The 25783-nt window shown below is 41.1% G+C and overlaps 1 protein-coding gene across 2 annotated transcripts in view; it reads left to right on the top strand.

Moving 5' to 3' along the window:
• Window positions 1–23714, top strand: part of LOC131928346 (centromere protein L) — a 35228-nt gene extending 11514 nt beyond the window's left edge. For both annotated transcript variants that reach the window (XM_059284349.1, XM_059284350.1), the window contains exons 2-12: window positions 93–237; window positions 917–964; window positions 4568–4680; window positions 12658–12733; window positions 13423–13470; window positions 14118–14260; window positions 14572–14659; window positions 20073–20184; window positions 21509–21617; window positions 21741–21803; window positions 21926–23714. In XM_059284349.1, coding sequence (XP_059140332.1) covers window positions 93–237; window positions 917–964; window positions 4568–4680; window positions 12658–12733; window positions 13423–13470; window positions 14118–14260; window positions 14572–14659; window positions 20073–20184; window positions 21509–21617; window positions 21741–21803; window positions 21926–22027 — 1047 coding nt within the window. In that variant the 3' untranslated portion in view covers window positions 22028–23714. The remainder of the gene's footprint in view (window positions 1–92; window positions 238–916; window positions 965–4567; window positions 4681–12657; window positions 12734–13422; window positions 13471–14117; window positions 14261–14571; window positions 14660–20072; window positions 20185–21508; window positions 21618–21740; window positions 21804–21925) is intronic.
• The last annotated feature ends 2069 nt before the right edge of the window (window positions 23715–25783 follow it).

Raw genomic sequence — 25783 nt, 5'->3', positions numbered from 1 at the left:
ATGTGAATGTAGATAAACAATTTTTGTATCTATGTGTGCAGATAAACTCATTTTGAATGTGTATGTTAATGTGTGTATGTTAATATGTGCAGATGAACATGACAGAAACACCAATTGGTAGTGGACGAGAAAACAGAGCACAAAGGGTTCACATTCACACCCCCTACTCTGGCAGGTTTCACACGCCTGGCAGAAGACAGATCTACACCCAGACTCCCAGATCTAGGAGGCTGGTAGGTGAGTACCCCACCTGTCTCTCTCTACAGCCAGACTTCTAGAACTGACCCCTGACCCTTACCTCTCTCTACAGCCAGACTTCTAGAACTGACCCCTGACCCTTACCTCTCTCTACAGCCAGACATCTAGAACTGACCCTTACCTCTCTCTACAGCCAGACTTCTAGAACTGACCCCTGACCCTTACCTCTCTCTACAGCCAGACTTCTAGAACTGACCCCTGACCCTTACCTCTCTCTACAGCCAGACATCTAGAACTGACCCTTACCTCTCTCTACAGCCAGACTTCTAGAACTGACCCCTGACCCTTACCTCTCTCTACAGCCAGACTTCTAGAACTGACCCTTACCTCTCTCTACAGCCAGACTTCTAGAACTGACCCCAGACAAAACATACACCCATGCGAAAGCTAGATTGAATCCCACAAGTAAAATAGCTTAAAAATGTTTGCAGCTGTGGAGCTTCAATTGTGAAAATGATTTTTCAAAGCTTAATTGCTGAATGTTTGTGTCTCTCATTGATTGTGGCAGTAGACAGAATAATTGTGGCAGTAGACAGAATGATTGTGGCAGTAGACAGAATGATTGTGGCAGTAGACAGAATGATTGTGGCAGTAGACACAGAATGATTGTGTGACAATATTATTGCCTTTTACATCAGATATTTGCTTTCTGTCACAGCCAGCACCAGAGTCCCTGAAGATGATACAACACAAGTTGGATTTCAAGGTAAGTTTACAAACACTGTAAGCACTTGTTGAGATTGGGGCATAACACATGTTGAGATTGGGGCATAACACATGTTGAGATTGGGGCATAACACATGTTGAGATTGGGGCATAACACATGTTGAGATTGGGGCATAACACATGTTGACATTGGGGCATAACACATGTTGAGATTGGGGCATAACACATGTTGACATTCATCTTCTCTTCCCTTTCATGCCCAAGATTAAGTAGAGTTAAGCTGCTTCATTGAACAGGACATGACCTTATAACACTGATTAAGTAGAGTTAAGCTGCTTCATTGAACAGGACATGACCTTATAACACTGATTAAGTAGAGTTAAGCTGCTTCATTGAACAGGACATGACCTTATAACACTGATTAAGTAGAGTTAAGCTGCTTCATTGAACAGGACATGACCTTATAACACTGATTAAGTAGAGTTAAGCTGCTTCATTGAACAGGACATGACCTTATAACACTGATTAAGTAGAGTTAAGCTGCTTCATTGAACAGGACATGACCTTATAACACTGATTAAGTAGAGTTAAGCTGCTTCATTGAACAGGACATGACCTTATAACACTGATTAAGTTGAGTTAAGCTGCTTCATTGAACAGGACATGACCTTATAACACTGATTAAGTAGAGTTAAGCTGCTTCATTGAACAGGACATGACCTTATAACAAATTAGGATTTAATTACAAATTTATAAAGCTGTTAGAAGCTAAATGTTATTTAAAGAACCTATATATATATAATTCTCTATTTGGGGACCATACAAGACACCACCAAGTAAGGGCTTAACCGTTCCTTCCCCGCTCTCTAGGCATATCGCTACCACCCACACCCCACACGTCTGGTGAGCTGTAGATCACCCCAAATGTTTACAATGTGACGGCTATTAGGGGCAGATAATTCAGCTTTTGAAACCAAGTTCTCCTTGATCTTTTCATTGTCGTCTGTAAACTGTCGTTACAGACGGCCTCTTTTATTGAGGGTTGGGGGGGGGGGGGGAGAGGGTAGTTTCAAATTCACAAATTATGAAATACTGAAAAGTAGCAAATAAAACAACTAAATAGTGGCGAATGCTTACAGTGCGGGGATAGAGGAAAGTCTAACGAAATATATAAGAAGGGTTTCATCAATGCGTTACCAAACAAAGTTTTTAAATGTAAACAATGTCTGCGCTTTAATCATAAATATCAGGACACGGGTTTACCTACACTACCGCATGAAAGCCTTGAGTGCACTCACCAAAATAATGAGGTGGAACACACTTTGGTGACCACCCATATTTTAGGGACATAGAGGGGTGCTCTCAGGGCCCTGATTACACTACCACAATGGTACTGTGGACGGATCCTGGCTCCTTAAAACTAACATAGGCGCCATAGTGCTCAGCACACAGGTTAACCCAGACCACCACATAGAAACCTGAAACAATGATGCAGATTGCGTCATTCGCTAAAGTTACAGAAATCAACAGTTTTTTTCTTTAACACGTAAAAAAAAATTATTTGACGTATTATAAATATCAGTGTGACTGATGCAATTTGTTAACATTACTAATGGTGTATTATTAGACGCTCAATCTTAATTTCTGATTGGATCAATTGCAAAGTGTTGAAATTGTTTGGACTTTTTTACGGATGAAAAGAAAAAACCCAGTATACAATCTAACATTGGTTAATTTTCTCATTATTAAAAAAAATGTATTACAATGCCCTCAGCGGCCCATTTGAGCCTTTGGGGGCCGAAACTGAAATTTTTGTTCGCAGCCAAAGCAGGCCGCTGGCGGACATGCCTGATTCAATTTAGTGAGGGACTCTAGTCCCCCATCTTATCCATTGTCTATCACACTGTTTAGAACAAACATAGTCGCCATAGAGCTCGCGGGAAAGACTAGGGTGCCAAACCTATCTCAGTATTCATCAACTCCCCAAAGTTTGAGTCTTTTATTTTTATATACCGTATATAGAGAAAAATCTCACCCTCCCGGGGCGATGCCCTTGCGAAATTAAAAAAAAAGCTGTTTTTGCAGAAACCTCACCTGGAGTGTTCTAATCAACTCCCCAATGTTTGATTGCGATTGGATGAACAGTGTCAAAGCGCAATCGACGTTTATTTTTATATACCATATATAGTGAAAAATCGCCCCTCCCGTGGCGCCGCCCTTGTGAAATTAATTTTTTTTTTTTGGCAGAACCCTTCCCTGCAGCGTTCTAATAAACTCCTAAAAGTTTCATGGCGATTGGATGAACGGTGTCGAACCGCAATCAACTTTTATTTTAATATACCATATAGAGAGAAAAAACAAATTGCACCCTCCCGGGGCGCCACCCCTACGAATTTGAAATATGTTTTTCCGTAGAAACCTCCCCAGTAGTGTTCTCAATAACTTTTCCCAAAGTTTCATGGCGATTGGATGAAAGGTGTAGTAATGCATAAAAGGCAAACAGACAGACAGATAGACATACATTGCATTATATATATATATAGATAGATAGATTGATATCAAAATATATGCTTTTAATTTTTTAAAATCTAGACACTAATAAATAAATTATCCCTAAATCATGTAAATAAACTTTTTATTATATTTATACTTTTTTTTATGTTAGCTTTAATTGATTGTGAAAATATATGAGCAGTGTGTATTTTCTTGAGTGGATTGAAAAGCTTGTCAGTATGGTTTTTTTGACTTGGTTTAATCATCATTAGTTTGACATTAAAAAATGTCAAAGTTTATGGATAAATATTGTCATTTGTTATGTATTTCTATTACTGAAATTATTTTACGCAACACCCGGATTCTTTAGGGATGGTTCTAGACTGACGAACTAAATAACTATAAAAGTTTGCTCGAAACAACAACTCTTCATAGACTCGATAATCAATGTGTAGGGTAAAATTATAAACACAAAGAACTCTTGAATCTAACAGAACTTTTAATCAGAAAACCTTCTAAAATGTAATAAGTTTAAACTTACTAATAAAATACTATACAATGAAGAAAGCTATATAATAATCTAAAACCCAACTTACTTGTTCAAGAATACACACATAGATCTCTAACTAAACTAACACTTGGTAAAACATTTAATTAATCAACACAACCTACACTCAATAAAAATATGATACAGAAAATACTGAATACACTGGAACTTATGGACAACTTGGCTCTTTCTCTGTGGGTGTCTTGCGCCTCGTGTTCTGAAAATTCTCCTTTTTATATCACTATCACCAAAGGATTATGGGATATCGACACAAAGTTCAAAGACTATAGGGGGGATCCAAAACACGAGTAACATGAGCACAGTTGTGAGCACCGTCACATGAGTCTGGTGGAACATTTCTTAATTTAATAAAAGAGAGCTCAAGGCCATTTGAGCATTAATAAAATTAAACTATTAAAAAAGAAGACATAAGTAGGTCACACATTGAATATACACTTAACTGTAAACCTATTGACTGAATTCACCATAGAATAGGCAAGAAATTTATTGCAAGGTTATATGCTAATGTACAGAGGAGGCCAGTTAGAGTTTGTAAAATGTGAAAAGTAATCCCACTGTATAGCCAAACCTTTTTTCCTGCAGCACTTTTAAAAAAAACCTGGAAGCTATACAGCCTGTCCCCACTGTACAAGTTCCAACATAAGGATGCCATGCTCAAGAAATATGGGCGCTCACTGGAGACAGCATTTGTACAGGTCAGTTTGACATGCCCACTGGAGGCAGCATTTCTACAGGTCAGTTTCAGACATGCCCACTGGAGGCAGCATTTGTACAGGTCAGTTTCAGACATGCCCACTGGAGGCAGCATTTCTACAGGTCAGTTTCAGACATGCCCACTGGAGGCAGCATTTGTACAGGTCAGTTTTAGACATGCTCACTGGAGGCAGCATTTGTACAGGTCAGTTTCAGACATGCCCACTGGAGGCAGCATTTGTACAGGTCAGTTTCAGACATGCCCACTGGAGGCAGCATTTGTACAGGTCAGTTTCAGACATGCCCACTGGAGGCAGCATTTGTACAGGTCAGTTTCAGACATGCCCACTGGAGGCAGCATTTGTACAGGTCAGTTTGACATGCCCACTGGAGGCAGCATTTCTACAGGTCAGTTTCAGACATGCCCACTGGAGGCAGCATTTGTACAGGTCAGTTTCAGACATGCCCACTGGAGGCAGCATTTCTACAGGTCAGTTTCAGACATGCCCACTGGAGGCAGCATTTGTACAGGTCAGTTTTAGACATGCTCACTGGAGGCAGCATTTGTACAGGTCAGTTTCAGACATGCCCACTGGAGGCAGCATTTGTACAGGTCAGTTTCAGACATGCCCACTGGAGGCAGCATTTCTACAGGTCAGTTTGACATGCCCACTGGAGGCAGCATTTCTACAGGTCAGTTTCAGACATGCCCACTGGAGGCAGCATTTGTACAGGTCAGTTTCAGACATGCCCACTGGAGGCAGCATTTGTACAGGTCAGTTTCAGACATGCCCACTGGAGGCAGCATTTCTACAGGTCAGTTTCAGACATGCCCACTGGAGGCAGCATTTGTACAGGTCAGTTTCAGACATGCCCACTGGAGGCAGCATTTGTACAGGTCAGTTTCAGACATGCCCACTGGAGGCAGCATTTCTACAGGTCAGTTTCAGACATGCCCACTGGAGGCAGCATTTCTACAGGTCAATTTCAGACATGCCCAGTGGAGGCAGCATTTCTACAGGTCAGTTTCAGACATGCTCACTGGAGGCAGCATTTCTACAGGTCAGTTTCAGACATGCCCACTGGAGGCAGCATTTCTACAGGTCAGTTTCAGACATGCCCACTGGAGGCAGCATTTCTACAGGTCAGTTTCAGACATGCCCACTGGAGGCAGCATTTCTACAGGTCAGTTTCAGACATGCCCACTGGAGGCAGCATTTCTACAGGTCAGTTTCAGACATGCTCACTGGAGGCAGCATTTCTACAGGTCAGTTTCAGACATGCTCACTGGAGGCAGCATTTGTACAGGTCAGTTTCAGACATGCCCACTGGAGGCAGCATTTGTACAGGTCAGTTTCAGACATGCCCACTGGAGGCAGCATTTGTACAGGTCAGTTTCAGACATGCCCACTGGAGGCAGCATTTCTACAGGTCAGTTTCAGACATGATCACTGGAGGCAGCATTTCTACAGGTCAGTTTCAGACATGCCCACTGGAGGCAGCATTTGTACAGGTCAGTTTCAGACATGCCCACTGGAGGCAGCATTTGTACAGGTCAGTTTCAGACATGCTCACTGGAGGCAGCATTTGTACAGGTCAGTTTCAGACATGCCCACTGGAGGCAGCATTTGTACAGGTCAATTTCAGACATGCCCAGTGGAGGCAGCATTTCTACAGGTCAGTTTCAGACATGCTCACTGGAGGCAGCATTTGTACAGGTCAGTTTCAGACATGCTCACTGGAGGCAGCATTTGTACAGGTCAGTTTCAGACATGCTCACTGGAGGCAGCATTTGTACAGGTCAGTTTCAGACATGCCCACTGGAGGCAGCATTTGTACAGGTCAGTTTCAGACATGCCCACTGGAGGCAGCATTTGTACAGGTCAGTTTCAGACATGCCCACTGGAGGCAGCATTTGTACAGGTCAGTTTCAGACATGCCCACTGGAGGCAGCATTTGTACAGGTCAGTTTCAGACATGCCCACTGGAGGCAGCATTTGTACAGGTCAGTTTCAGACATGCCCACTGGAGGCAGCATTTGTACAGGTCAGTTTCAGACATGCCCACTGGAGGCAGCATTTGTACAGGTCAGTTTCAGACATGCCCACTGGAGGCAGCATTTGTACAGGTCAGTTTCAGACATGCCCACTGGAGGCAGCATTTGTACAGGTCAGTTTCAGACATGCCCACTGGAGGCAGCATTTGTACAGGTCAGTTTCAGACATGCCCACTGGAGGCAGCATTTCTACAGGTCAGTTTCAGACATGCTCACTGGAGGCAGCATTTGTACAGGTCAGTTTCAGACATGCCCACTGGAGGCAGCATTTGTACAGGTCAGTTTCAGACATGCCCACTGGAGGCAGCATTTCTACAGGTCAGTTTCAGACATGCTCACTGGAGGCAGCATTTGTACAGGTCAGTTTCAGACATGCCCACTGGAGGCAGCATTTGTACAGGTCAGTTTCAGACATGCCCACTGGAGGCAGCATTTGTACAGGTCAGTTTCAGACATGCTCACTGGAGGCAGCATTTGTACAGGTCAGTTTCAGACATGCCCACTGGAGGCAGCATTTGTACAGGTCAGTTTCAGACATGCCCACTGGAGGCAGCATTTGTACAGGTCAGTTTCAGACATGCCCACTGGAGGCAGCATTTCTACAGGTCAGTTTCAGACATGCCCACTGGAGGCAGCATTTGTACAGGTCAGTTTCAGACATGCCCACTGGAGGCAGCATTTCTACAGGTCAGTTTCAGACATGCCCACTGGAGGCAGCATTTCTACAGGTCAGTTTCAGACATGCCCACTGGAGGCAGCATTTGTACAGGTCAGTTTCAGACATGCCCACTGGAGGCAGCATTTGTACAGGTCAGTTTCAGACATGCTCACTGGAGGCAGCATTTGTACAGGTCAGTTTCAGACATGCCCACTGGAGGCAGCATTTGTACAGGTCAGTTTCAGACATGCTCACTGGAGGCAGCATTTGTACAGGTCAGTTTCAGACATGCCCACTGGAGGCAGCATTTCTACAGGTCAGTTTCAGACATGCTCACTGGAGGCAGCATTTGTACAGGTCAGTTTCAGATATGCTCACTGGAGGCAGCATTTCTACAGGTCAGTTTCAGACATGCTCACTGGAGGCAGCATTTCTACAGGTCAGTTTCAGACATGCCCACTGGAGGCAGCATTTCTACAGGTCAGTTTCAGACATGCTCACTGGTCCAGGCTTATCTTTTCGCATGTTTCAATGTTTCAATGTGGGTCGTGAATGCCAAATGACACATGCCCCACAATAGTTGACAAATGACATGTCCCACAATACTAGACAAATGACATGTGTCACACAATACTTGAAATGACATGCGCCCCACAATAGTTGACAAATGACATGTCCCACAATACTAGACAAATGACATGTGTCACACAATACTTGAAATGACATGCGCCCCACAATAGTTGACAAATGACATGTCCCACAATACTAGACAAATGACATGTGTCACACAATACTTGAAATGACATGCGCCCCACAATAGTTGACAAATGACATGTGTTCCACAATACTTGACAAATGACTTGTGCTTTACAATACTTGACAAATGATATGTGCTTTACAATACTCGACAAATCTTCTACCAACATTACCTACCACATGTATTACTTTAGACTAACATTACCATATGTGCTACTGTAGTCTAACAACATTACCATATGAAGTACTTTATTCTAACATTACCATATTTGCTACCGTAGTCCAACAACCTTACCATACAAAAAAATGAAATTAAACACATCAGCATAGGTAGTTCTTTAGAATCTTTAATGTAAGCGGGCTGGTAGTGTGATCAGTTTTTGGAATCATAAAAGTAAACATCGCACCATGCAGTGCTTTTCAGTGCATTGCATTGTCTTATTATAAGTAAAAGAGTAGGGTTTGTTTATATAACAACTTAAATTTTTTTAAAGTTGCCACTGTTTTTATTCTTTTGCATAACATAAAGAAAATATTAAATACACTCATTTTGCAAAAACATATTAAGCGGATCAATGTCAAATATCATTTTTGTTTAGATTCCTAGAAAAAGTGGATACATTTTAATAATAATAGGGTCGAAAAAACGAATTAATTTAACTGTTTTGAAATTTTCCAAGTGAGGTAATTTAAAAATAAATTCAATTCAAATTCAAAATGTGAATGCTTAATCTACAGACGTCCTAGAAGGAATTAGTGTTGCAATAATATAATTAGCAAAATGTGAATGCAAATTTATGAGCGTTGTATTTTGTGTTTGTGTTGCATTTGTGTTTTTATTTGTGTTTGCATTGTGTTTGTTTGCATTGTGTTTGTGTTTTCTTTTGTGTTTGTGTGTTGCGTTTCTGTTTTCGTAAAGCTCATGGTTGCTACACCAAAAAGTCTAGAGTTCGAACCCTCGGGCAGATGAGGCTCGTTAGCTGGGGACAACCACTCTTCTAGGAGAGACAACTCCAAAATCAAACAACTGCTGCCTTGTAGTTTGTTCTTTGTTGGACAAAGGCTATGGAAGCAAATCCAAAAAGAATGGCGCATAACAAGTTGACACATATCCTTAATTGTGTTGGAGGGGGATCCCTTCCAACATTAAAATTAAGAACGAAGAAGAAGAAGAAGGCACACACACACACACAAGACTCATTTGGTTCTATTGAATCATGGCACACACACACACAAGACTCATATGGTTCGTGATAGGATTTTGTCAGTGCAGACGTTAGAACTATTAAGAAGGGTTTGGTGAATGCGCTTATGAAGCTGATGACATTTGCCACCTTTAAAAAGAACCGCTGCTCAAATTGCCCCTAGCCCTGAACCTTATCCCTATTTGTAAACTTATCCCTATCTTATCTCTCTCCTATTGGCCGGAGGGTGGGGATGGTAAATTTATTCCTAACAATTGAGATGCCCACCTAGATACTGTTATCTAGCTTGTTTATTTATGTCTTCTTGCTTACATCTTGTGAGGGTCCCACCTAGACACTGTTATCTAGCTTGTTTATTTATGTCTTCTTGCTTACATCTTATAAGGGTCCCACCTAGACACTGTTATTTAGCTTGTTTATGTCTTCTTGCTTACATCTTGTAAGGGTCCCACCTAGACACTGTTATTTAGCTTGTTTATGTCTTCTTGCTTACATCTTGTGAGGGTCCCACCTAGACACTGTTATCTAGCTTGTTAATATCTTGTGAGGGTCCCACCTAGACACTGTTATCTAGCTTGTTTATATCTTCTTGCTTACATCTTGTGAGGGTCCCACCTAGACACTGTTATCTAGCTTGTTTATGTCTTCTTGCTTACATCTTGTGAGGGTCCCACCTAGACACTGTTATCTAGCTTGTTTACATCTTGTGAGGGTCCCACCTAGACACTGTTATTTAGCTTGTTTATGTCTTCTTGCTTACATCTTGTAAGGGTCCCACCTAGACACTGTTATTTAGCTTGTTTATGTCTTCTTGCTTACATCTTGTAAGGGTCCCACCTAGACACTGTTATCTAGCTTGTTTATTTATGTCTTCTTGCTTACATCTTGTGAGGGTCCCACCTAGATACTGTTATTTAGCTTGTTTATGTCTTCTTGCTGACATCTTGTAAGGGTCCCACCTAGACACTGTTATCTAGCTTGTTTATATCTTGTGAGGGTCCCACCTAGACACTGTTATCTAGCTTGTTTATATCTTGTGAGGGTCCCACCTAGACACTGTTATCTAGCTTGTTTATTTATGTCTTCTTGCTTACATCTTGTGAGGGTCCCACCTAGACACTGTTATCTAGCTTGTTTATATCTTCCTGCTGATATCTTATGAGGGTCCCACCTAGACACTGTTATCTAGCTTGTTTATATCTTGTGAGGGTCCCACCTAGACACTGTTATCTAGCTTGTTTATTTATGTCTTCTTGCTTACATCTTGTGAGGGTCCCACCTAGACACTGTTATCTAGCTTGTTTATTTATGTCTTCTTGCTTACATCTTGTAAGGGTCCCACCTAGACACTGTTATTTAGCTTGTTTATGTCTTCTTGCTTACATCTTGTAAGGGTCCCACCTAGACACTGTTATTTAGCTTGTTTATGTCTTCTTGCTTACATCTTGTGAGGGTCCCACCTAGACACTGTTATCTAGCTTGTTAATATCTTGTGAGGGTCCCACCTAGACACTGTTATCTAGCTTGTTTATATCTTCTTGCTTACATCTTGTGAGGGTCCCACCTAGACACTGTTATCTAGCTTGTTTATGTCTTCTTGCTTACATCTTGTGAGGGTCCCACCTAGACACTGTTATCTAGCTTGTTTACATCTTGTGAGGGTCCCACCTAGACACTGTTATTTAGCTTGTTTATGTCTTCTTGCTTACATCTTGTAAGGGTCCCACCTAGACACTGTTATTTAGCTTGTTTATGTCTTCTTGCTTACATCTTGTAAGGGTCCCACCTAGACACTGTTATCTAGCTTGTTTATTTATGTCTTCTTGCTTACATCTTGTGAGGGTCCCACCTAGATACTGTTATTTAGCTTGTTTATGTCTTCTTGCTGACATCTTGTAAGGGTCCCACCTAGACACTGTTATCTAGCTTGTTTATATCTTGTGAGGGTCCCACCTAGACACTGTTATCTAGCTTGTTTATTTATGTCTTCTTGCTTACATCTTGTGAGGGTCCCACCTAGACACTGTTATCTAGCTTGTTTATTTATGTCTTCTTGCTTACATCTTGTAAGGGTCCCACCTAGACACTGTTATTTAGCTTGTTTATGTCTTCTTGCTTACATCTTGTAAGGGTCCCACCTAGACACTGTTATCTAGCTTGTTTACATCTTGTGAGGGTCCCACCTAGACACTGTTATCTAGCTTGTTTATATCTTGTGAGGGTCCCACCTAGACACTGTTATCTAGCTTGTTTATTTATGTCTTCTTGCTTACATCTTGTGAGGGTCCCACCTAGACACTTATCTAGCTTGTTTATGTCTTCTTGCTTACATCTTGTGAGGGTCCCACCTAGACACTGTTATCTAGCTTGTTTACATCTTGTGAGGGTCCCACCTAGACACTGTTATCTAGCTTGTTTATATCTTGTGAGGGTCCCACCTAGACACTGTTATCTAGCTTGTTTATTTATGTCTTCTTGCTTACATCTTGTGAGGGTCCCACCTAGACACTGTTATCTAGCTTGTTAATATCTTGTGAGGGTCCCACCTAGACACTGTTATCTAGCTTGTTTATTTATGTCTTCTTGCTTACATCTTGTGAGGGTCCCACCTAGACACTGTTATCTAGCTTGTTTATGTCTTCTTGCTTACATCTTGTGAGGGTCCCACCTAGACACTGTTATCTAGCTTGTTTACATCTTGTGAGGGTCCCACCTAGACACTGTTATCTAGCTTGTTTATTTATGTCTTCTTGCTTACATCTTGTGAGGGTCCCACCTAGACACTGTTATCTAGCTTGTTAATATCTTGTGAGGGTCCCACCTAGACACTGTTATCTAGCTTGTTTATATCTTGTGAGGGTCCCACCTAGACACTGTTATCTAGCTTGTTAATATCTTGTGAGGGTCCCACCTAGACACTGTTATCTAGCTTGTTAATATCTTGTGAGGGTCCCACCTAGACACTGTTATCTAGCTTGCTTACATCTTGTAAGGGTCCCACCTAGATACTGTTATCTAGCTTGTTTATTTATGTCTTCTTGCTTACATCTTGTGAGGGTCCCACCTAGATACTGTTATCTAGCTTGTTTATTTATGTCTTCTTGCTTACATCTTGTGAGGGTCCCACCTAGACACTGTTATTTAGCTTGTTTATGTCTTCTTGCTTACATCTTGTAAGGGTCCCACCTAGACACTGTTATCTAGCTTGTTTATATCTTCTTGCTTACATCTTGTGAGGGTCCCACCTAGACACTGTTATTTAGCTTGTTTATGTCTTCTTGCTGACATCTTGGATTTGTTACAGGAACAAAGCAGAAGAGGCGATGAAGGGAGAGAAAAATGTTATTTTTCCATCTACAAAGGTCTCAAGTTTCAGAACAGTGAGTGGCTAATTTCATGATGGTCATTTTTTCATCAATGATAAGGCCTTTTAACATCTGTGTCAAGGCCATTAATTCATGGAGGTGGATGTAAATGTAAAGCTTTGACCTGTTACAATCAGGTGGATGTAAATGTAAAGCTTTGACCTGTTACAATCAGGTGGATGTAAATGTAAAGCTTTGACCTATGTTACAATCAGGTGGATTGCCTGATTCGATTTAGTCAACGCCTATAAAGGTCCACCATATACATGGTGTATGGTTCTCTTTAAAGTGAACTTAGGCGCTATAATGCTAATGATGGAGACTGGGGCCAAGTCACTCATCTGCTGTACACTGGCTGATACGTTTTATATAGTCAAGGATAAAAGTAACCCATGATGAAAATAGGCATCATCATAGTAGTAGACATACATTCATATATATATATATATATATATATATATATATATATATATATATATATATATATATATATATATATATATATATATATATATATATATATATATATATATATATATATAGGCCTATATATATATATATATAAGAAATAGATTTATTAATCATATTTTATTATTGCTGAGGTCATTATTTTATTGAGGTTTGTTCATCATTATATTTTATTAATACTTAGGTCATTGTTTAATTGTGATTTGTTTTAATGATATTTTATTTTTATTATGCAGACGAACCAGAAGCCATCCACATTCAGGTCTTTGAGACAAATAACAAAGGTAACACATAAACCTTTAGCTCCAACAGGTAACACATAAACCTTTAGCTCCTACAGGTAACACATAAACCTTTAGCTCCAACAGGTAACACATAAACCTTTAGCTCCTACAGGTAACACATAAACCTTTAGCTCCTACAGGTAACACATAAACCTTTAGCTCCAACAGGTAACACATAAACCTTTAGCTCCAACAGGTAACACATAAACTTTTAGCTCCTACAGGTAACACATAAACCTTTAGCTCCTACAGGTAACACATAAACCTTTAGCTCCTACAGGTAACACATAAACCTTTAGCTCCTACAGGTAACACAAAGCTATTTAGCTCCAACAGGTAACACATAAACCTTTAGCTCCTACAGGTAACACATAAACCTTTAGCTCCTACAGGTAACACATAAACCTTTAGCTCCTACAGGTAACACATAGACCTTTAGCTCCTACAGGTAACACAAAGCTATTTAGCTCCTACAGGTAACACATAAACCTTTAGCTCCTACAGGTAACACAAAGCTATTTAGCTCCTACAGGTAACACATAGACCTTTAGCTCCTACAGGTAACACATAGACCTTTAGCTCCTACAGGTAACACATAAACCTTTAGCTCATGTTGACAGCTCACCCAGAGATTGTCCTGTCCCCAGGTCGGACTGTCCTTAATGCTCTACTGATCTGTGCTGATGTGGACAACAAACCTGCAGACATGCCTGCAAGCTTCACCTACTTTCCTGTCATCATGGTGTCAGGAAACTCAGTCAGATCTACAGTTCTACTCCACTGGCTACAGGTAACACTGTTTGACTTGTTAGATCTACATGTCATTGGTATGCTACCTGTTGTAGTCAAACATTGGTATGCTACCTGTTGTAGTCAAACATTGGTATGCTACCTGTTGTAGTCAAACATTGGTATGCTACCTGTTGTAGTCAAACATTGGTATGCTACCTGTTGTAGTCAAACATTGGTATGCTACCTGTTGTAGTCAAACATTGGTATGCTACCTGTTGTAGTCAAACATTGGTATGCTACCTGTTGTAGTCAAACATTGGTATGCTACCTGTTGTAGTCAAACATTGGTATGCTACCTGTCTGTTCCAGAGTCACTTTGATTGCCAGTCCAGTCCTCTCATGTTCTCAGCCAATGATCTTAGGTGGATGCTGGCATGTTGGTCAGCGCAAGCAGTTTGTAAGTCTTGTTTGTCTGTCATCTCTGTATGTCTTGTCTGTCTGTCATCTCTGTAAGTCTTGTCTGTCATCTCTGTAAGTCTTGTTTGTCATCTCTGTAAGTCTTGTCTGTCATCTCTGTAAGTCTTGTTTGTCTGTCATCTCTGTAAGTCTTGTTTGTCATCTCTGTAAGTCTTGTCTGTCATCTCTGTAAGTCTTGTCTGTCATCTCTGTAAGTCTTGTCTGTCATCTCTGTAAGTCTTGTCTGTCATCTCTGTAAGTCTTGTCTGTCTGTCATCTCTGTAAGTCTTGTTTGTCATCTCTGTAAGTCTTGTCTGTCATCTCTGTAAGTCTTGTTTGTCTGTCATCTCTGTAAGTCTTGTTTGTCATCTCTGTAAGTCTTGTCTGTCATCTCTGTAAGTCTTGTCTGTCATCTCTGTAAGTCTTGTCTGTCATCTCTGTAAGTCTTGTCTGTCATCTCTGTAAGTCTTGTCTGTCTGTCATCTCTGTAAGTCTTGTCGGTCATCTCTGTAAGTCTTGTCTGTCATCTCTGTAAGTCTTGTCTGTCATCTCTGTATGTCTTGTCTGTCTGTCATCTCTGTAAGTCTTGTCTGTCATCTCTGTAAGTCTTGTCTGTCATCTCTGTAAGTCTTATCTGTCATCTCTGTAAGTCTTGTCTGTCTGTCATCTGTCAACTCTGTAAGTCTTGTCTGTCTTGTCTGTCTGTCATCTCTGTAAGTCTTGTCTGTCATCTCTGTATGTCTTGTCTGTCTGTCATCTCTGTAAGTCTTGTCTGTCATCTCTGTAAGTCTTGTCTGTCATCTCTGTAAGTCTTGTCTGTCATCTCTGTAAGTCTTGTCTGTCATCTCTGTAAGTCTTGTCTGTCATCTCTGTAAGTCTTGTCTGTCATCTCTGTAAGTCTTGTCTGTCTGTCATCTGTCATCTCTGTAAGTCTTGTCTGTCTTGTCTGTATGTCATCTCTGTAAGTCTTGTCTGTCATCTCTGTATGTCTTGTCTGTCTGTCATCTCTGTAAGTCTTGTCTGTCATCTCTGTATGTCTTGTCTGTCTGTCATCTGTCATCTCTGTAAGTCTTGTCTGTCATCTCTGTAAGTCTTGTCTGTCATCTCTGTATGTCTTGTCTGTCTGTCATCTGTCATCTCTGTAAGTCTTGTCTGTCATCTCTGTAAGTCTTGTCTGTCATCTCTGTAAGTCTTGTCTGTCATCTCTGTAAGTCTTGTCTGTCTGTCATCTGTCATCTCTGTAAGTCTTGTCTGTCTTGTCTGTATGTCATCTCTGTAAGTCTTGTCTGTCATCTCTGTATGTCTTGTCTGTCTGTCATCTCTGTAAGTCTTGTCTGTCATCTCTGTAAGTCTTGTCTGTCATCTCTGTATGTCTTGTCTGTCTGTCATCTCTGTTAGTCTTGTCTGTCATATCTGTAAGTCTTATCTGTCATCTCTGTAAGTCTTATCTGTCATCTCTGTATGTCTTGTCTGTCTGTCATCTCTGTTAGTCTTGTCTGTCATATATGTAAGTCTTATCTGTCATCTCTGTAAGTCTTATCTGTCATCTCTGTAAGTCTTGTCTGTCTGTCATCTCTGTAAGTCTTGTCTGTCTGTCATCTCTGTAAGTCTTGTCTGTCATCTCTGTAAGTCTTGTCTGTCATCTCTGTAAGTCTTGTTTGTCATCTCTGTAAGTCTTGTCTGTCATCTCTGTAAGTCTTGTCTGTCATCTCTGTAAGTCTTGTCTGTCATCTCTGTAAGTCTTGTCTGTCATCTCTGTAAGTCTTGTCTGTCTGTCATCTCTGTAAGTCTTGTCGGTCATCTCTGTAAGTCTTGTCTGTCATCTCTGTAAGTCTTGTCTGTCATCTCTGTATGTCTTGTCTGTCTGTCATCTCTGTAAGTCTTGTCTGTCATCTCTGTAAGTCTTGTCTGTCATCTCTGTAAGTCTTATCTGTCATCTCTGTAAGTCTTGTCTGTCTGTCATCTGTCAACTCTGTAAGTCTTGTCTGTCTTGTCTGTCTGTCATCTCTGTAAGTCTTGTCTGTCATCTCTGTATGTCTTGTCTGTCTGTCATCTCTGTAAGTCTTGTCTGTCATCTCTGTAAGTCTTGTCTGTCATCTCTGTAAGTCTTGTCTGTCATCTCTGTAAGTCTTGTCTGTCATCTCTGTAAGTCTTGTCTGTCATCTCTGTAAGTCTTGTCTGTCTGTCATCTCTGTAAGTCTTGTCTGTCATCTCTGTAAGTCTTGTCTGTCATCTCTGTAAGTCTTGTCTGTCATCTCTGTAAGTCTTGTCTGTCATCTCTGTAAGTCTTGTCTGTCATCTCTGTAAGTCTTGTCTGTCATCTCTGTAAGTCTTGTCTGTCTGTCATCTGTCATCTCTGTAAGTCTTGTCTGTCTTGTCTGTATGTCATCTCTGTAAGTCTTGTCTGTCATCTCTGTATGTCTTGTCTGTCTGTCATCTCTGTAAGTCTTGTCTGTCATCTCTGTATGTCTTGTCTGTCTGTCATCTGTCATCTCTGTAAGTCTTGTCTGTCATCTCTGTAAGTCTTGTCTGTCATCTCTGTATGTCTTGTCTGTCTGTCATCTGTCATCTCTGTAAGTCTTGTCTGTCATCTCTGTAAGTCTTGTCTGTCATCTCTGTAAGTCTTGTCTGTCATCTCTGTAAGTCTTGTCTGTCTGTCATCTGTCATCTCTGTAAGTCTTGTCTGTCTTGTCTGTATGTCATCTCTGTAAGTCTTGTCTGTCATCTCTGTATGTCTTGTCTGTCTGTCATCTCTGTAAGTCTTGTCTGTCATCTCTGTAAGTCTTGTCTGTCATCTCTGTATGTCTTGTCTGTCTGTCATCTCTGTTAGTCTTGTGTGTCATATCTGTAAGTCTTATCTGTCATCTCTGTAAGTCTTGTCTGTCATCTCTGTAAGTCTTGTCTGTCATCTCTGTAAGTCTTGTCTGTCATCTCTGTAAGTCTTGTCTGTCATCTCTGTAAGTCTTGTCTGTCATCTCTGTAAGTCTTGTCTGTCATCTCTGTAAGTCTTGTCTGTCTGTCATCTGTCATCTCTGTAAGTCTTGTCTGTCTTGTCTGTATGTCATCTCTGTAAGTCTTGTCTGTCATCTCTGTATGTCTTGTCTGTCTGTCATCTCTGTAAGTCTTGTCTGTCATCTCTGTATGTCTTGTCTGTCTGTCATCTCTGTAAGTCTTGTCTGTCATCTCTGTAAGTCTTGTCTGTCATCTCTGTATGTCTTGTCTGTCTGTCATCTCTGTTAGTCTTGTCTGTCATCTCTGTAAGTCTTATCTGTCATCTCTGTAAGTCTTGTCTGTCATCTCTGTTAGTCTTGTCTGTCATCTCTGTTAGTCTTGTCTGTCATCTCTGTAAGTCTTGTCTGTCTGTCATCTCTGTAAGTCTTGTCGGTCATCTCTGTAAGTCTTGTCTGTCATCTCTGTAAGTCTTGTCTGTCATCTCTGTATGTCTTGTCTGTCTGTCATCTCTGTAAGTCTTGTCTGTCATCTCTGTAAGTCTTGTCTGTCTGTCATCTCTGTAAGTCTTGTCGGTCATCTCTGTAAGTCTTGTCTTTCATCTCTGTAAGTCTTGTCTGTCATCTCTGTATGTCTTGTCTGTCTGTCATCTCTGTAAGTCTTGTCTGTCATCTCTGTAAGTCTTGTCTGTCATCTCTGTAAGTCTTATCTGTCATCTCTGTAAGTCTTGTCTGTCTGTCATCTGTCAACTCTGTAAGTCTTGTCTGTCTTGTCTGTCTGTCATCTCTGTAAGTCTTGTCTGTCATCTCTGTATGTCTTGTCTGTCTGTCATCTCTGTAAGTCTTGTCTGTCATCTCTGTAAGTCTTGTCTGTCATCTCTGTATGTCTTTTCTGTCTGTCATCTCTGTAAGTCTTGTCTGTCATCTCTGTAAGTCTTGTCTGTCATCTCTGTAAGTCTTGTCTGTCATCTCTGTAAGTCTTGTCTGTCTGTCATCTGTCATCTCTGTAAGTCTTGTCTGTCTTGTCTGTATGTCATCTCTGTAAGTCTTGTCTGTCATCTCTGTATGTCTTGTCTGTCTGTCATCTCTGTAAGTCTTGTCTGTCATCTCTGTATGTCTTGTCTGTCTGTCATCTCTGTAAGTCTTGTCTGTCATCTCTGTAAGTCTTGTCTGTCATCTCTGTATGTCTTGTCTGTCTGTCATCTCTGTTAGTCTTGTCTGTCATCTCTGTAAGTCTTGTCTGTCATCTCTGTAAGTCTTATCTGTCATCTCTGTAAGTCTTGTCTGTCATCTCTGTTAGTCTTGTCTGTCATCTCTGTTAGTCTTGTCTGTCATCTCTGTAAGTCTTGTCTGTCTGTCATCTGTCATCTCTGTAAGTCTTGTCTGTCTGTCATCTCTGTAAGTCTTGTCTGTCATATCTGTAAGTCTTGTCTGTCTGTCATCTCTGTAAGTCTTGTCTGTCATCTCTGTAAGTCTTGTCTGTCATCTCTGTATGTCTTGTCTGTCTGTCATCTCTGGAAGTCTTGTCTGTCTGTCATCTGTCAACTCTGTAAGTCTTGTCTGTCTTGTCTGTCTGTCATCTCTGTAAGTCTTGTCTGTCTGTCATCTCTGTATGTCTTGTCTGTCATATCTGTAAGTCTTGTCTGTCTGTCATCTCTGTAAGTCTTGTCTGTCTGTCATCTCTGTATGTCTTGTCTGTCATCTCTGTAAGTCTTGTCTGTCAATTATGTAAGTCTTGTCTGTCATCTCTGTAAGTCTTGTCTGTCATCTCTGTAAGTCTTTTCTGTCTGTCATCTCTGTAAGTCTTGTCTGTCATCTCTGTAAGTCTTTTCTGTCTGTCATCTCTGTAAGTCTTTTCTGTCATCTCTGTAAGTCTTGTCTGTCATCTCTGTAAGTCTTGTCTGTCTGTCATCTCTGTTAGTCTTGTCTGTCATATCTGTAAGTCTTGTCTGTCATCTCTGTAAGTCTTGTCTGTCTGTCATCTCTGTTAGTCTTGTCTGTCATATCTGTAAGTCTTGTCTGTCATCTCTGTAAGTCTTGTATTAGCTGTAGATTGAGTGGGGCGTGGGGCTGTAGATTGAGTGGGGCTGTAGATTGAGTGGGGCTGTAGATTGAGTGGGGCTGTAGATTGAGTGGGGCTGTAGATTGAGTGGGGCTGTAGATTGAGTGGGGCGTGGGGCTGTAGATTGAGTGGGGCTGTAGATTGAGTGGGGCGTGGGGCTGTAGATTGAGTGGGGCTGTAGATTGAGTGGGGCTGTAAATTGAGTGGGCATGGGGCTGTAAATTGAGTGGGCATGGGGCTGTAGATTGAGTGGGGCGTGGGGCTGTAGATTGAGTGGGGCTGTAGATTGAGGGGGGCTGTAGATTGAGTGGGGCGTGGGGCTGTAGATTGAGTGGGGCTGTAGATTGAGTGGGGCTGAAGATTGTAGGCTGGCTGTCATTCTAGTATATCCTGTACATCTTCAGCTGCTAAAGCGCATCCTGTGCTGCTGCAGTACTCAGTACCCCAGTCTTGTGAGGACATCAGCACTATCAGCTGTAGATTTGATGCTGGCTTTTGCAAGGAATTATGGGAAAGGTAAGTCAAGAAACACATCATTTTTTACATATCTAATTGTTTTGATTCTAAAAAAAGATTTAAGATAGAATTGAAGTGGCCATCGTTTGAGTGGCTCACCTCAAGCCACTTAGTCCAGTGTGGAGATGTAATTACACCCTGTAATTACATCCTGTAAGCATACACAGAGAGTGGTGTCATTACTTACTGTAACCCTAAGGAAAAATGTGAGTTGCATTGTTGCCTGTAGGTGAGACACCACCCAGGTCTAGGTGAGACACCACCCAGGTCTACCTGTCTAGGTGAGACACCACCCAGGTCTAGGTGAGACACCACCCAGGTCTACCTGTGTAAGTGAGACACCACCAAGGTCTACCTGTGTAGGTGAGACACTACCCAGGTCTAGGTGAGACACCACCCAGGTCTAGGTGAGACACCACCCAGGTCTAGGTGAGACACTACCCAGATCTAGGTGAGACACCACCAAGGTCTACCTGTGTAGGTGAGACACCACCCAGGTCTACCTGTGTAGGTGAGACACCACCAAGGTCTACCTGTGTAGGTGAGACACCACCCAGGTCTACCTGTGTAGGTGAGACACTACCCAGGTCTAGGTGAGACACCACCCAGGTCTAGGTGAGACACCACCCAGGTCTACCTGTGTAGGTGAGACACCACCCAGGTCTACCTGTGTAGGTGAGACACCACCCAGGTCTAGGTGAGACACCACCCAGGTCTAGGTGAGACACCACCCAGGTCTACCTGTGTAGGTGAGACACCACCCAGGTCTAGGTGAGACACCACCCAGGTCTACCTGTGTAGGTGAGACACCACCCAGGTCTAGGTGAGACACCACCCAGGTCTAGGTGAGACACCACCCAGGTCTACCTGTGTAGGTGAGACATCACCCAGGTCTAGGTGAGACACCACCCAGGTCTAGGTGAGACACCACCCAGGTCTACCTGTGTAGTTGAGACATCACCCAGGTCTACCTGTGTAGGTGAGACACCACCCAGGTCTACCTGTGTAGGTGAGACACCACCCAGGTCTAGGTGAGACACCACCCAGGTCTACCTGTGTAGGTGAGACACCACCCAGGTCTACCTGTGTAGGGGAGACACCACCCAGATCTAGGTGAGACATCACCCAGGTCTAGGTGAGACACCACCCAGGTCTAGGTGAGACACCACCCAGATCTAGGTGAGACATCACCAAGGTCTACCTGTGTAACGTGTAGCCCTACACATGTGTTACCTCCTACGGTAAAAACACAACTTATAAAATGTATTACCTCATCAATGAATGTGTGGCTTCACTTCCTTCCTTGCCCTCCCCACCCTGACAGAATGCATGGTCTGCCTGTTGAGAGAGAAGCCATGAATGAGCAGGAGGTGAACAGATTTGTTGAATCTCTGGAGGCACACTTAGAGTACACCATGCACATCGTCTTCAGTGTAAGTTCTTTCTTCTTTACATCTCGCTTAAATCTGCTACATATTTACATGTCTCACTTGAATCTGTTACAAAAAAAATATTTTGTACTGGTAATTTGAATGTGCTACATTTGATGATTGCAGAAACTGAGATTGTCAGAAGTGGGCACTTCATTGGCCTACATTTCAAGTCAAGGCAAAATCAAAGTAAGCTGGAACATGTTTTTGTTTACTTGTTAGCACTTAATACAATTTTTGTTAGCATTACAAACATGTTTGTTAGCACAAGCTAGACGTGAGTGCCATAACAAACTCTGCCCATGTTTCAGCTGTTTTCATCAGATGGTCTAATCATGGTGTTGCATCTGATCTGTGACATTGCTAATGAGAAGTTTCAAGAGGTCCTAGGAACTCAGACAAATAATTCTTGAACAACTTGTTGGTGTGGCTAACTTGACTGTTGGAACAGCTTGTTGGTGTGGCTAACTTGACTGTTGGAACAGCTTGTTGGTGTGGCTAACTTGACTGTTGGAACAGCTTGTTGGTGTGGCTAACTTGACTGTTGGAACAGCTTATTGGTGTGGCTAACTTGACTGTTGGAACAGCTTGTTGGTGTGGCTAACTTGATTGTTGGAACAGCTTGTTGGTGTGGCTAACTTGACTGTTGGAACAGCTTGTTGGTGTGGCTAACTTGACTGTTGGAACAGCTTGTTGGTGTGGCTAACTTGATTGTTGGAACAACTTGTTGGTGTGGCTAACTTGACTGTTGGAACAGCTTGTTGGTGTGGCTAACTTGATTGTTGGAACAGCTTGTTGGTGTGGCTAACTTGACTGTTGGAACAACTTGTTGGTGTGGCTAACTTGATTGTTGGAACAGCTTTTTGGTGTGGCTAACTTGACTGTTGGAACAGCTTGTTGGTGTGGCTAACTTGATTGTTGGAACAGCTTGTTGGTGTGGCTAACTTGACTGTTGGAACAACTTGTTGGTGTGGCTAACTTGACTGTTGGAACAGCTTGTTGGTGTGGCTAACTTGACTGTTGGAACAGCTTGTTGGTGTGGCTAACTTGACTGTTGGAACAGCTTGTTGGTGTGGCTAACTTGACTGTTGGAACAGCTTGTTGGTGTGGCTAACTTGATTGTGGAATAATTAATTAGGGTCGTCTTATAAAGACTTTAATTTGAAGCTCATATCAATTTTACGGCTGGTTAGTTTTGAGCTGATATTATTTTAAATGTATTTTATGTAGTATACTGTGTTATTACTCTGTATTTTGATGGATATATGTTTTAATATTTACTGACTTTAAAAATAAAAAACAATTTTTATGAAATGGCAGTAGTTTTCTATATTTACCATGTTGCCCTGGTTTATAACTAGGGGAGCTGTGGTCTGACTGCCATTTGCTCATTGGATCTATTCTCAAATGGACATTTACTCAAGGCAACCAATATTATCCAAAACATGAAAATACTTTATGAACTTGAAATATGTTCATATCTTAAGATTCAGCGTTTAAAAAAAAAATAATAAAGAAATTGCTGTGTATTTTGATTTCAAAATATCTGTTTCTTTAATGAGTATTTTAATACATGAAGGGCGTAATCTCATAAGAATATAAAATAAAACAATACAAAATATTGAAGGATGTCATGAACACAACAAAGTAGCAACAACATGTAGATCTAGCTAGTTTGTACAGCAACTACAGTCAACCTTACCATAGGTCAGGGGTTCCCAACCCTGTGCCCGCGGGCGCCATGTCGCCCGCTGAACTATTGGTATGTGTCCGCCTCTCACTATTCGACAGAGACAGAATTTTTTTCATAAACATTTTAAAATATGATTTATTTTTATTCATTTGTTACAGTTTTAATTTTTTTTTGACTGCCTAGGTTTATTAAATATGTTCGATACTTTTCCCAACTTTTCTAACGGCGAGCCAGACTGCACCGAAGGCGCCAAATCACAAGGCACATAACTCTGATTGCTTCGGCGATCATCGGCTCATTTCGGGTGATGTGCAAAAAGCATTCCCCGCCTGGAACCGCGTTGTTGTCACTGTGATTGCTGCCCTGTTCGGGTCGCGACAGTTAGATAAGAGACATGTTCGTCAGACGAAACACGAATTAGGAGTTTTCTATAAAAAAAAAATTAACAGGCTAAAAGCTTATAATTTTAACACTGACTGGGAGGAATCATATTGTTTCGTTAATTTGAAAAATAAATGCGTTTGTTTGTTGTGCGGTAGTAGCATCGCAGTGCCGAAAAAACATAACGTTGAACGACACTTTCAGACAAATCATGGCACTTTCAATGTGAATTATCCTCTTAAATCTGAAGTAAGAAAGAAAAAAAAATTGTAATCTAAAATCAAGTCTAACAGCACAACAGACTGTTTTTCACTAGACATGTTGAAAATTCTAAAAAGGCCACTATTGCTTCTTTCAAAATATCACACGTGCTCGCAAAAAAGAAGAAACCTTTCATTGATGGTGAGTTGTTTAAGGAACTATTTTTGACTGGTGCCGATTAATTAAATGTTTTCTTTGTATTTATGTGTTTGTTTACTTTCTTTACGTTTTGTAAATACATTTCTCTGTGTGTATGCAATTTGAAAAAAATGCCAAATAATTTTATTATTTTGAAACATTTTTGTTTATTATTTATTAATACATTATGACTAGAAGAAAATAAGAAAATAAATTATGGGAAGATGACAAGTTATGGAGGGAGTTTGTCGATTTAAAATAGGCGGTGCCCGCCACCCTACCGATATTTTAGAATGTGCTCTAGAGTAAAAAAAAAAGGTTGGGAACCCCTGCCATAGGTCAAACCTGCCTAGCAACGCCTGTGTGTCCATTGGAAGCCCACGCCAAAAAAATGTTTTGTGTTTATTAAAAAAAAGCTTGGAAGTTGGTACTATTAAAATAATATTTTTAATGAATTTTAACTATTTAAGTTTAAGCCCTGAGTTATTTTCACGTTTCACTGGAGCTTTTTCTAAAGTCAAAATGCCACAGAACGACTGCATACCTTTTTACATGTCTGTTTAAAATCCCACACATAAGCCTACTAATATAAAAAGTCATTGAATGCTTTAGTTAGACTCTACACATTAATATACATTTTAAGTAATTTTTTTAATTTACTGAAGAAAGATAGTCTGTATTTTTATTTTAAGAAGAAAAAGTTAAAAAAATAATTAAGAGTTGATTTTTTTCGGGGGAAAAAATGCTTCTGTCGGGAAAATTAATGATACAATTTTTTAATGAAAAAAAAAATACACGAAAGAACGTTATTTTCTTACACATCTCGACGTTTTACGCCTCCCTGAACCGGAAAAACTTTGCTTTTCAATTTTGTCTGTCAGTCTGAGTCTTCTTCTTCGTTCTTAATTTTTAGTGTTGGGAGGGATCGAGCCTTATCTGCCAGAGGGTTTGAACTCGAGACTTTTTTTCGAATGTATCAACCACGAGCTTTGCCGACTCGACCATGCTTCCATCACAATTAAGGATTACGTGTCAACTGATTTTGCGCCATTGTAGCCATTGACTCATTTCAGGCCATTTCAGCCTGCTTTTCTTTTTGGATTTGCTTCCATAGCCTTTGTCCAACCAAGAACAAACTACAAGGCAGTTTACGATAACTTGGGTACTGTTTCAGTCATGTTGACAAAATTTCATGTATAGAGTCCTTGCAAACACGTGACCTACGTCCGCCGCCAGCAAACAATCAGCTGTTGTACAGTGCTGGACGTGTCTCAACATGTGTTCATCATACGTTAAGAGCCTCGCACCCGCAGAACAGGAACAATAAGTAAAAACTTTTAGGAACTGAAGATTGTTATATTCGTGTTTACATAAAATTAGGGGGGGGGGGGGTACATATGGCCCCGGGTGCCGACCTTCTTAAGGGGCGCCAAAGTGGGTTGTAATACCAAATTAAAATCTCATTTTAGCTGCATTTTTGCATTATAAATATAAAAAAAAATATATGGGGGGGGGGGGCGCAAATTGAAAAGTTGCTCCCGAAGAGGGGAGGGGGCGCAAACTTGAAAGTTTGTCCTCGGGCGCCGGGAAGGTTCGCTACGCCTCTACATAAAATGCAGTAATATAGATAATTTAAATCTAGATCTAGTTAGTATAAATTCTGGATTCTCTAGTTAAGTACAAGATTTAGTAGCAA

The sequence above is a fragment of the Physella acuta genome, unplaced genomic scaffold (assembly GCF_028476545.2).
Source record: "Physella acuta isolate Inbredline_101_S28 unplaced genomic scaffold, ASM2847654v3 ptg001487l, whole genome shotgun sequence".
Lineage (NCBI taxonomy): Eukaryota > Metazoa > Mollusca > Gastropoda > Physidae > Physella > Physella acuta.
Note: the sequence above shows the minus strand (reverse complement) of the source record. Positions and strands in the feature narration are given on the sequence as shown.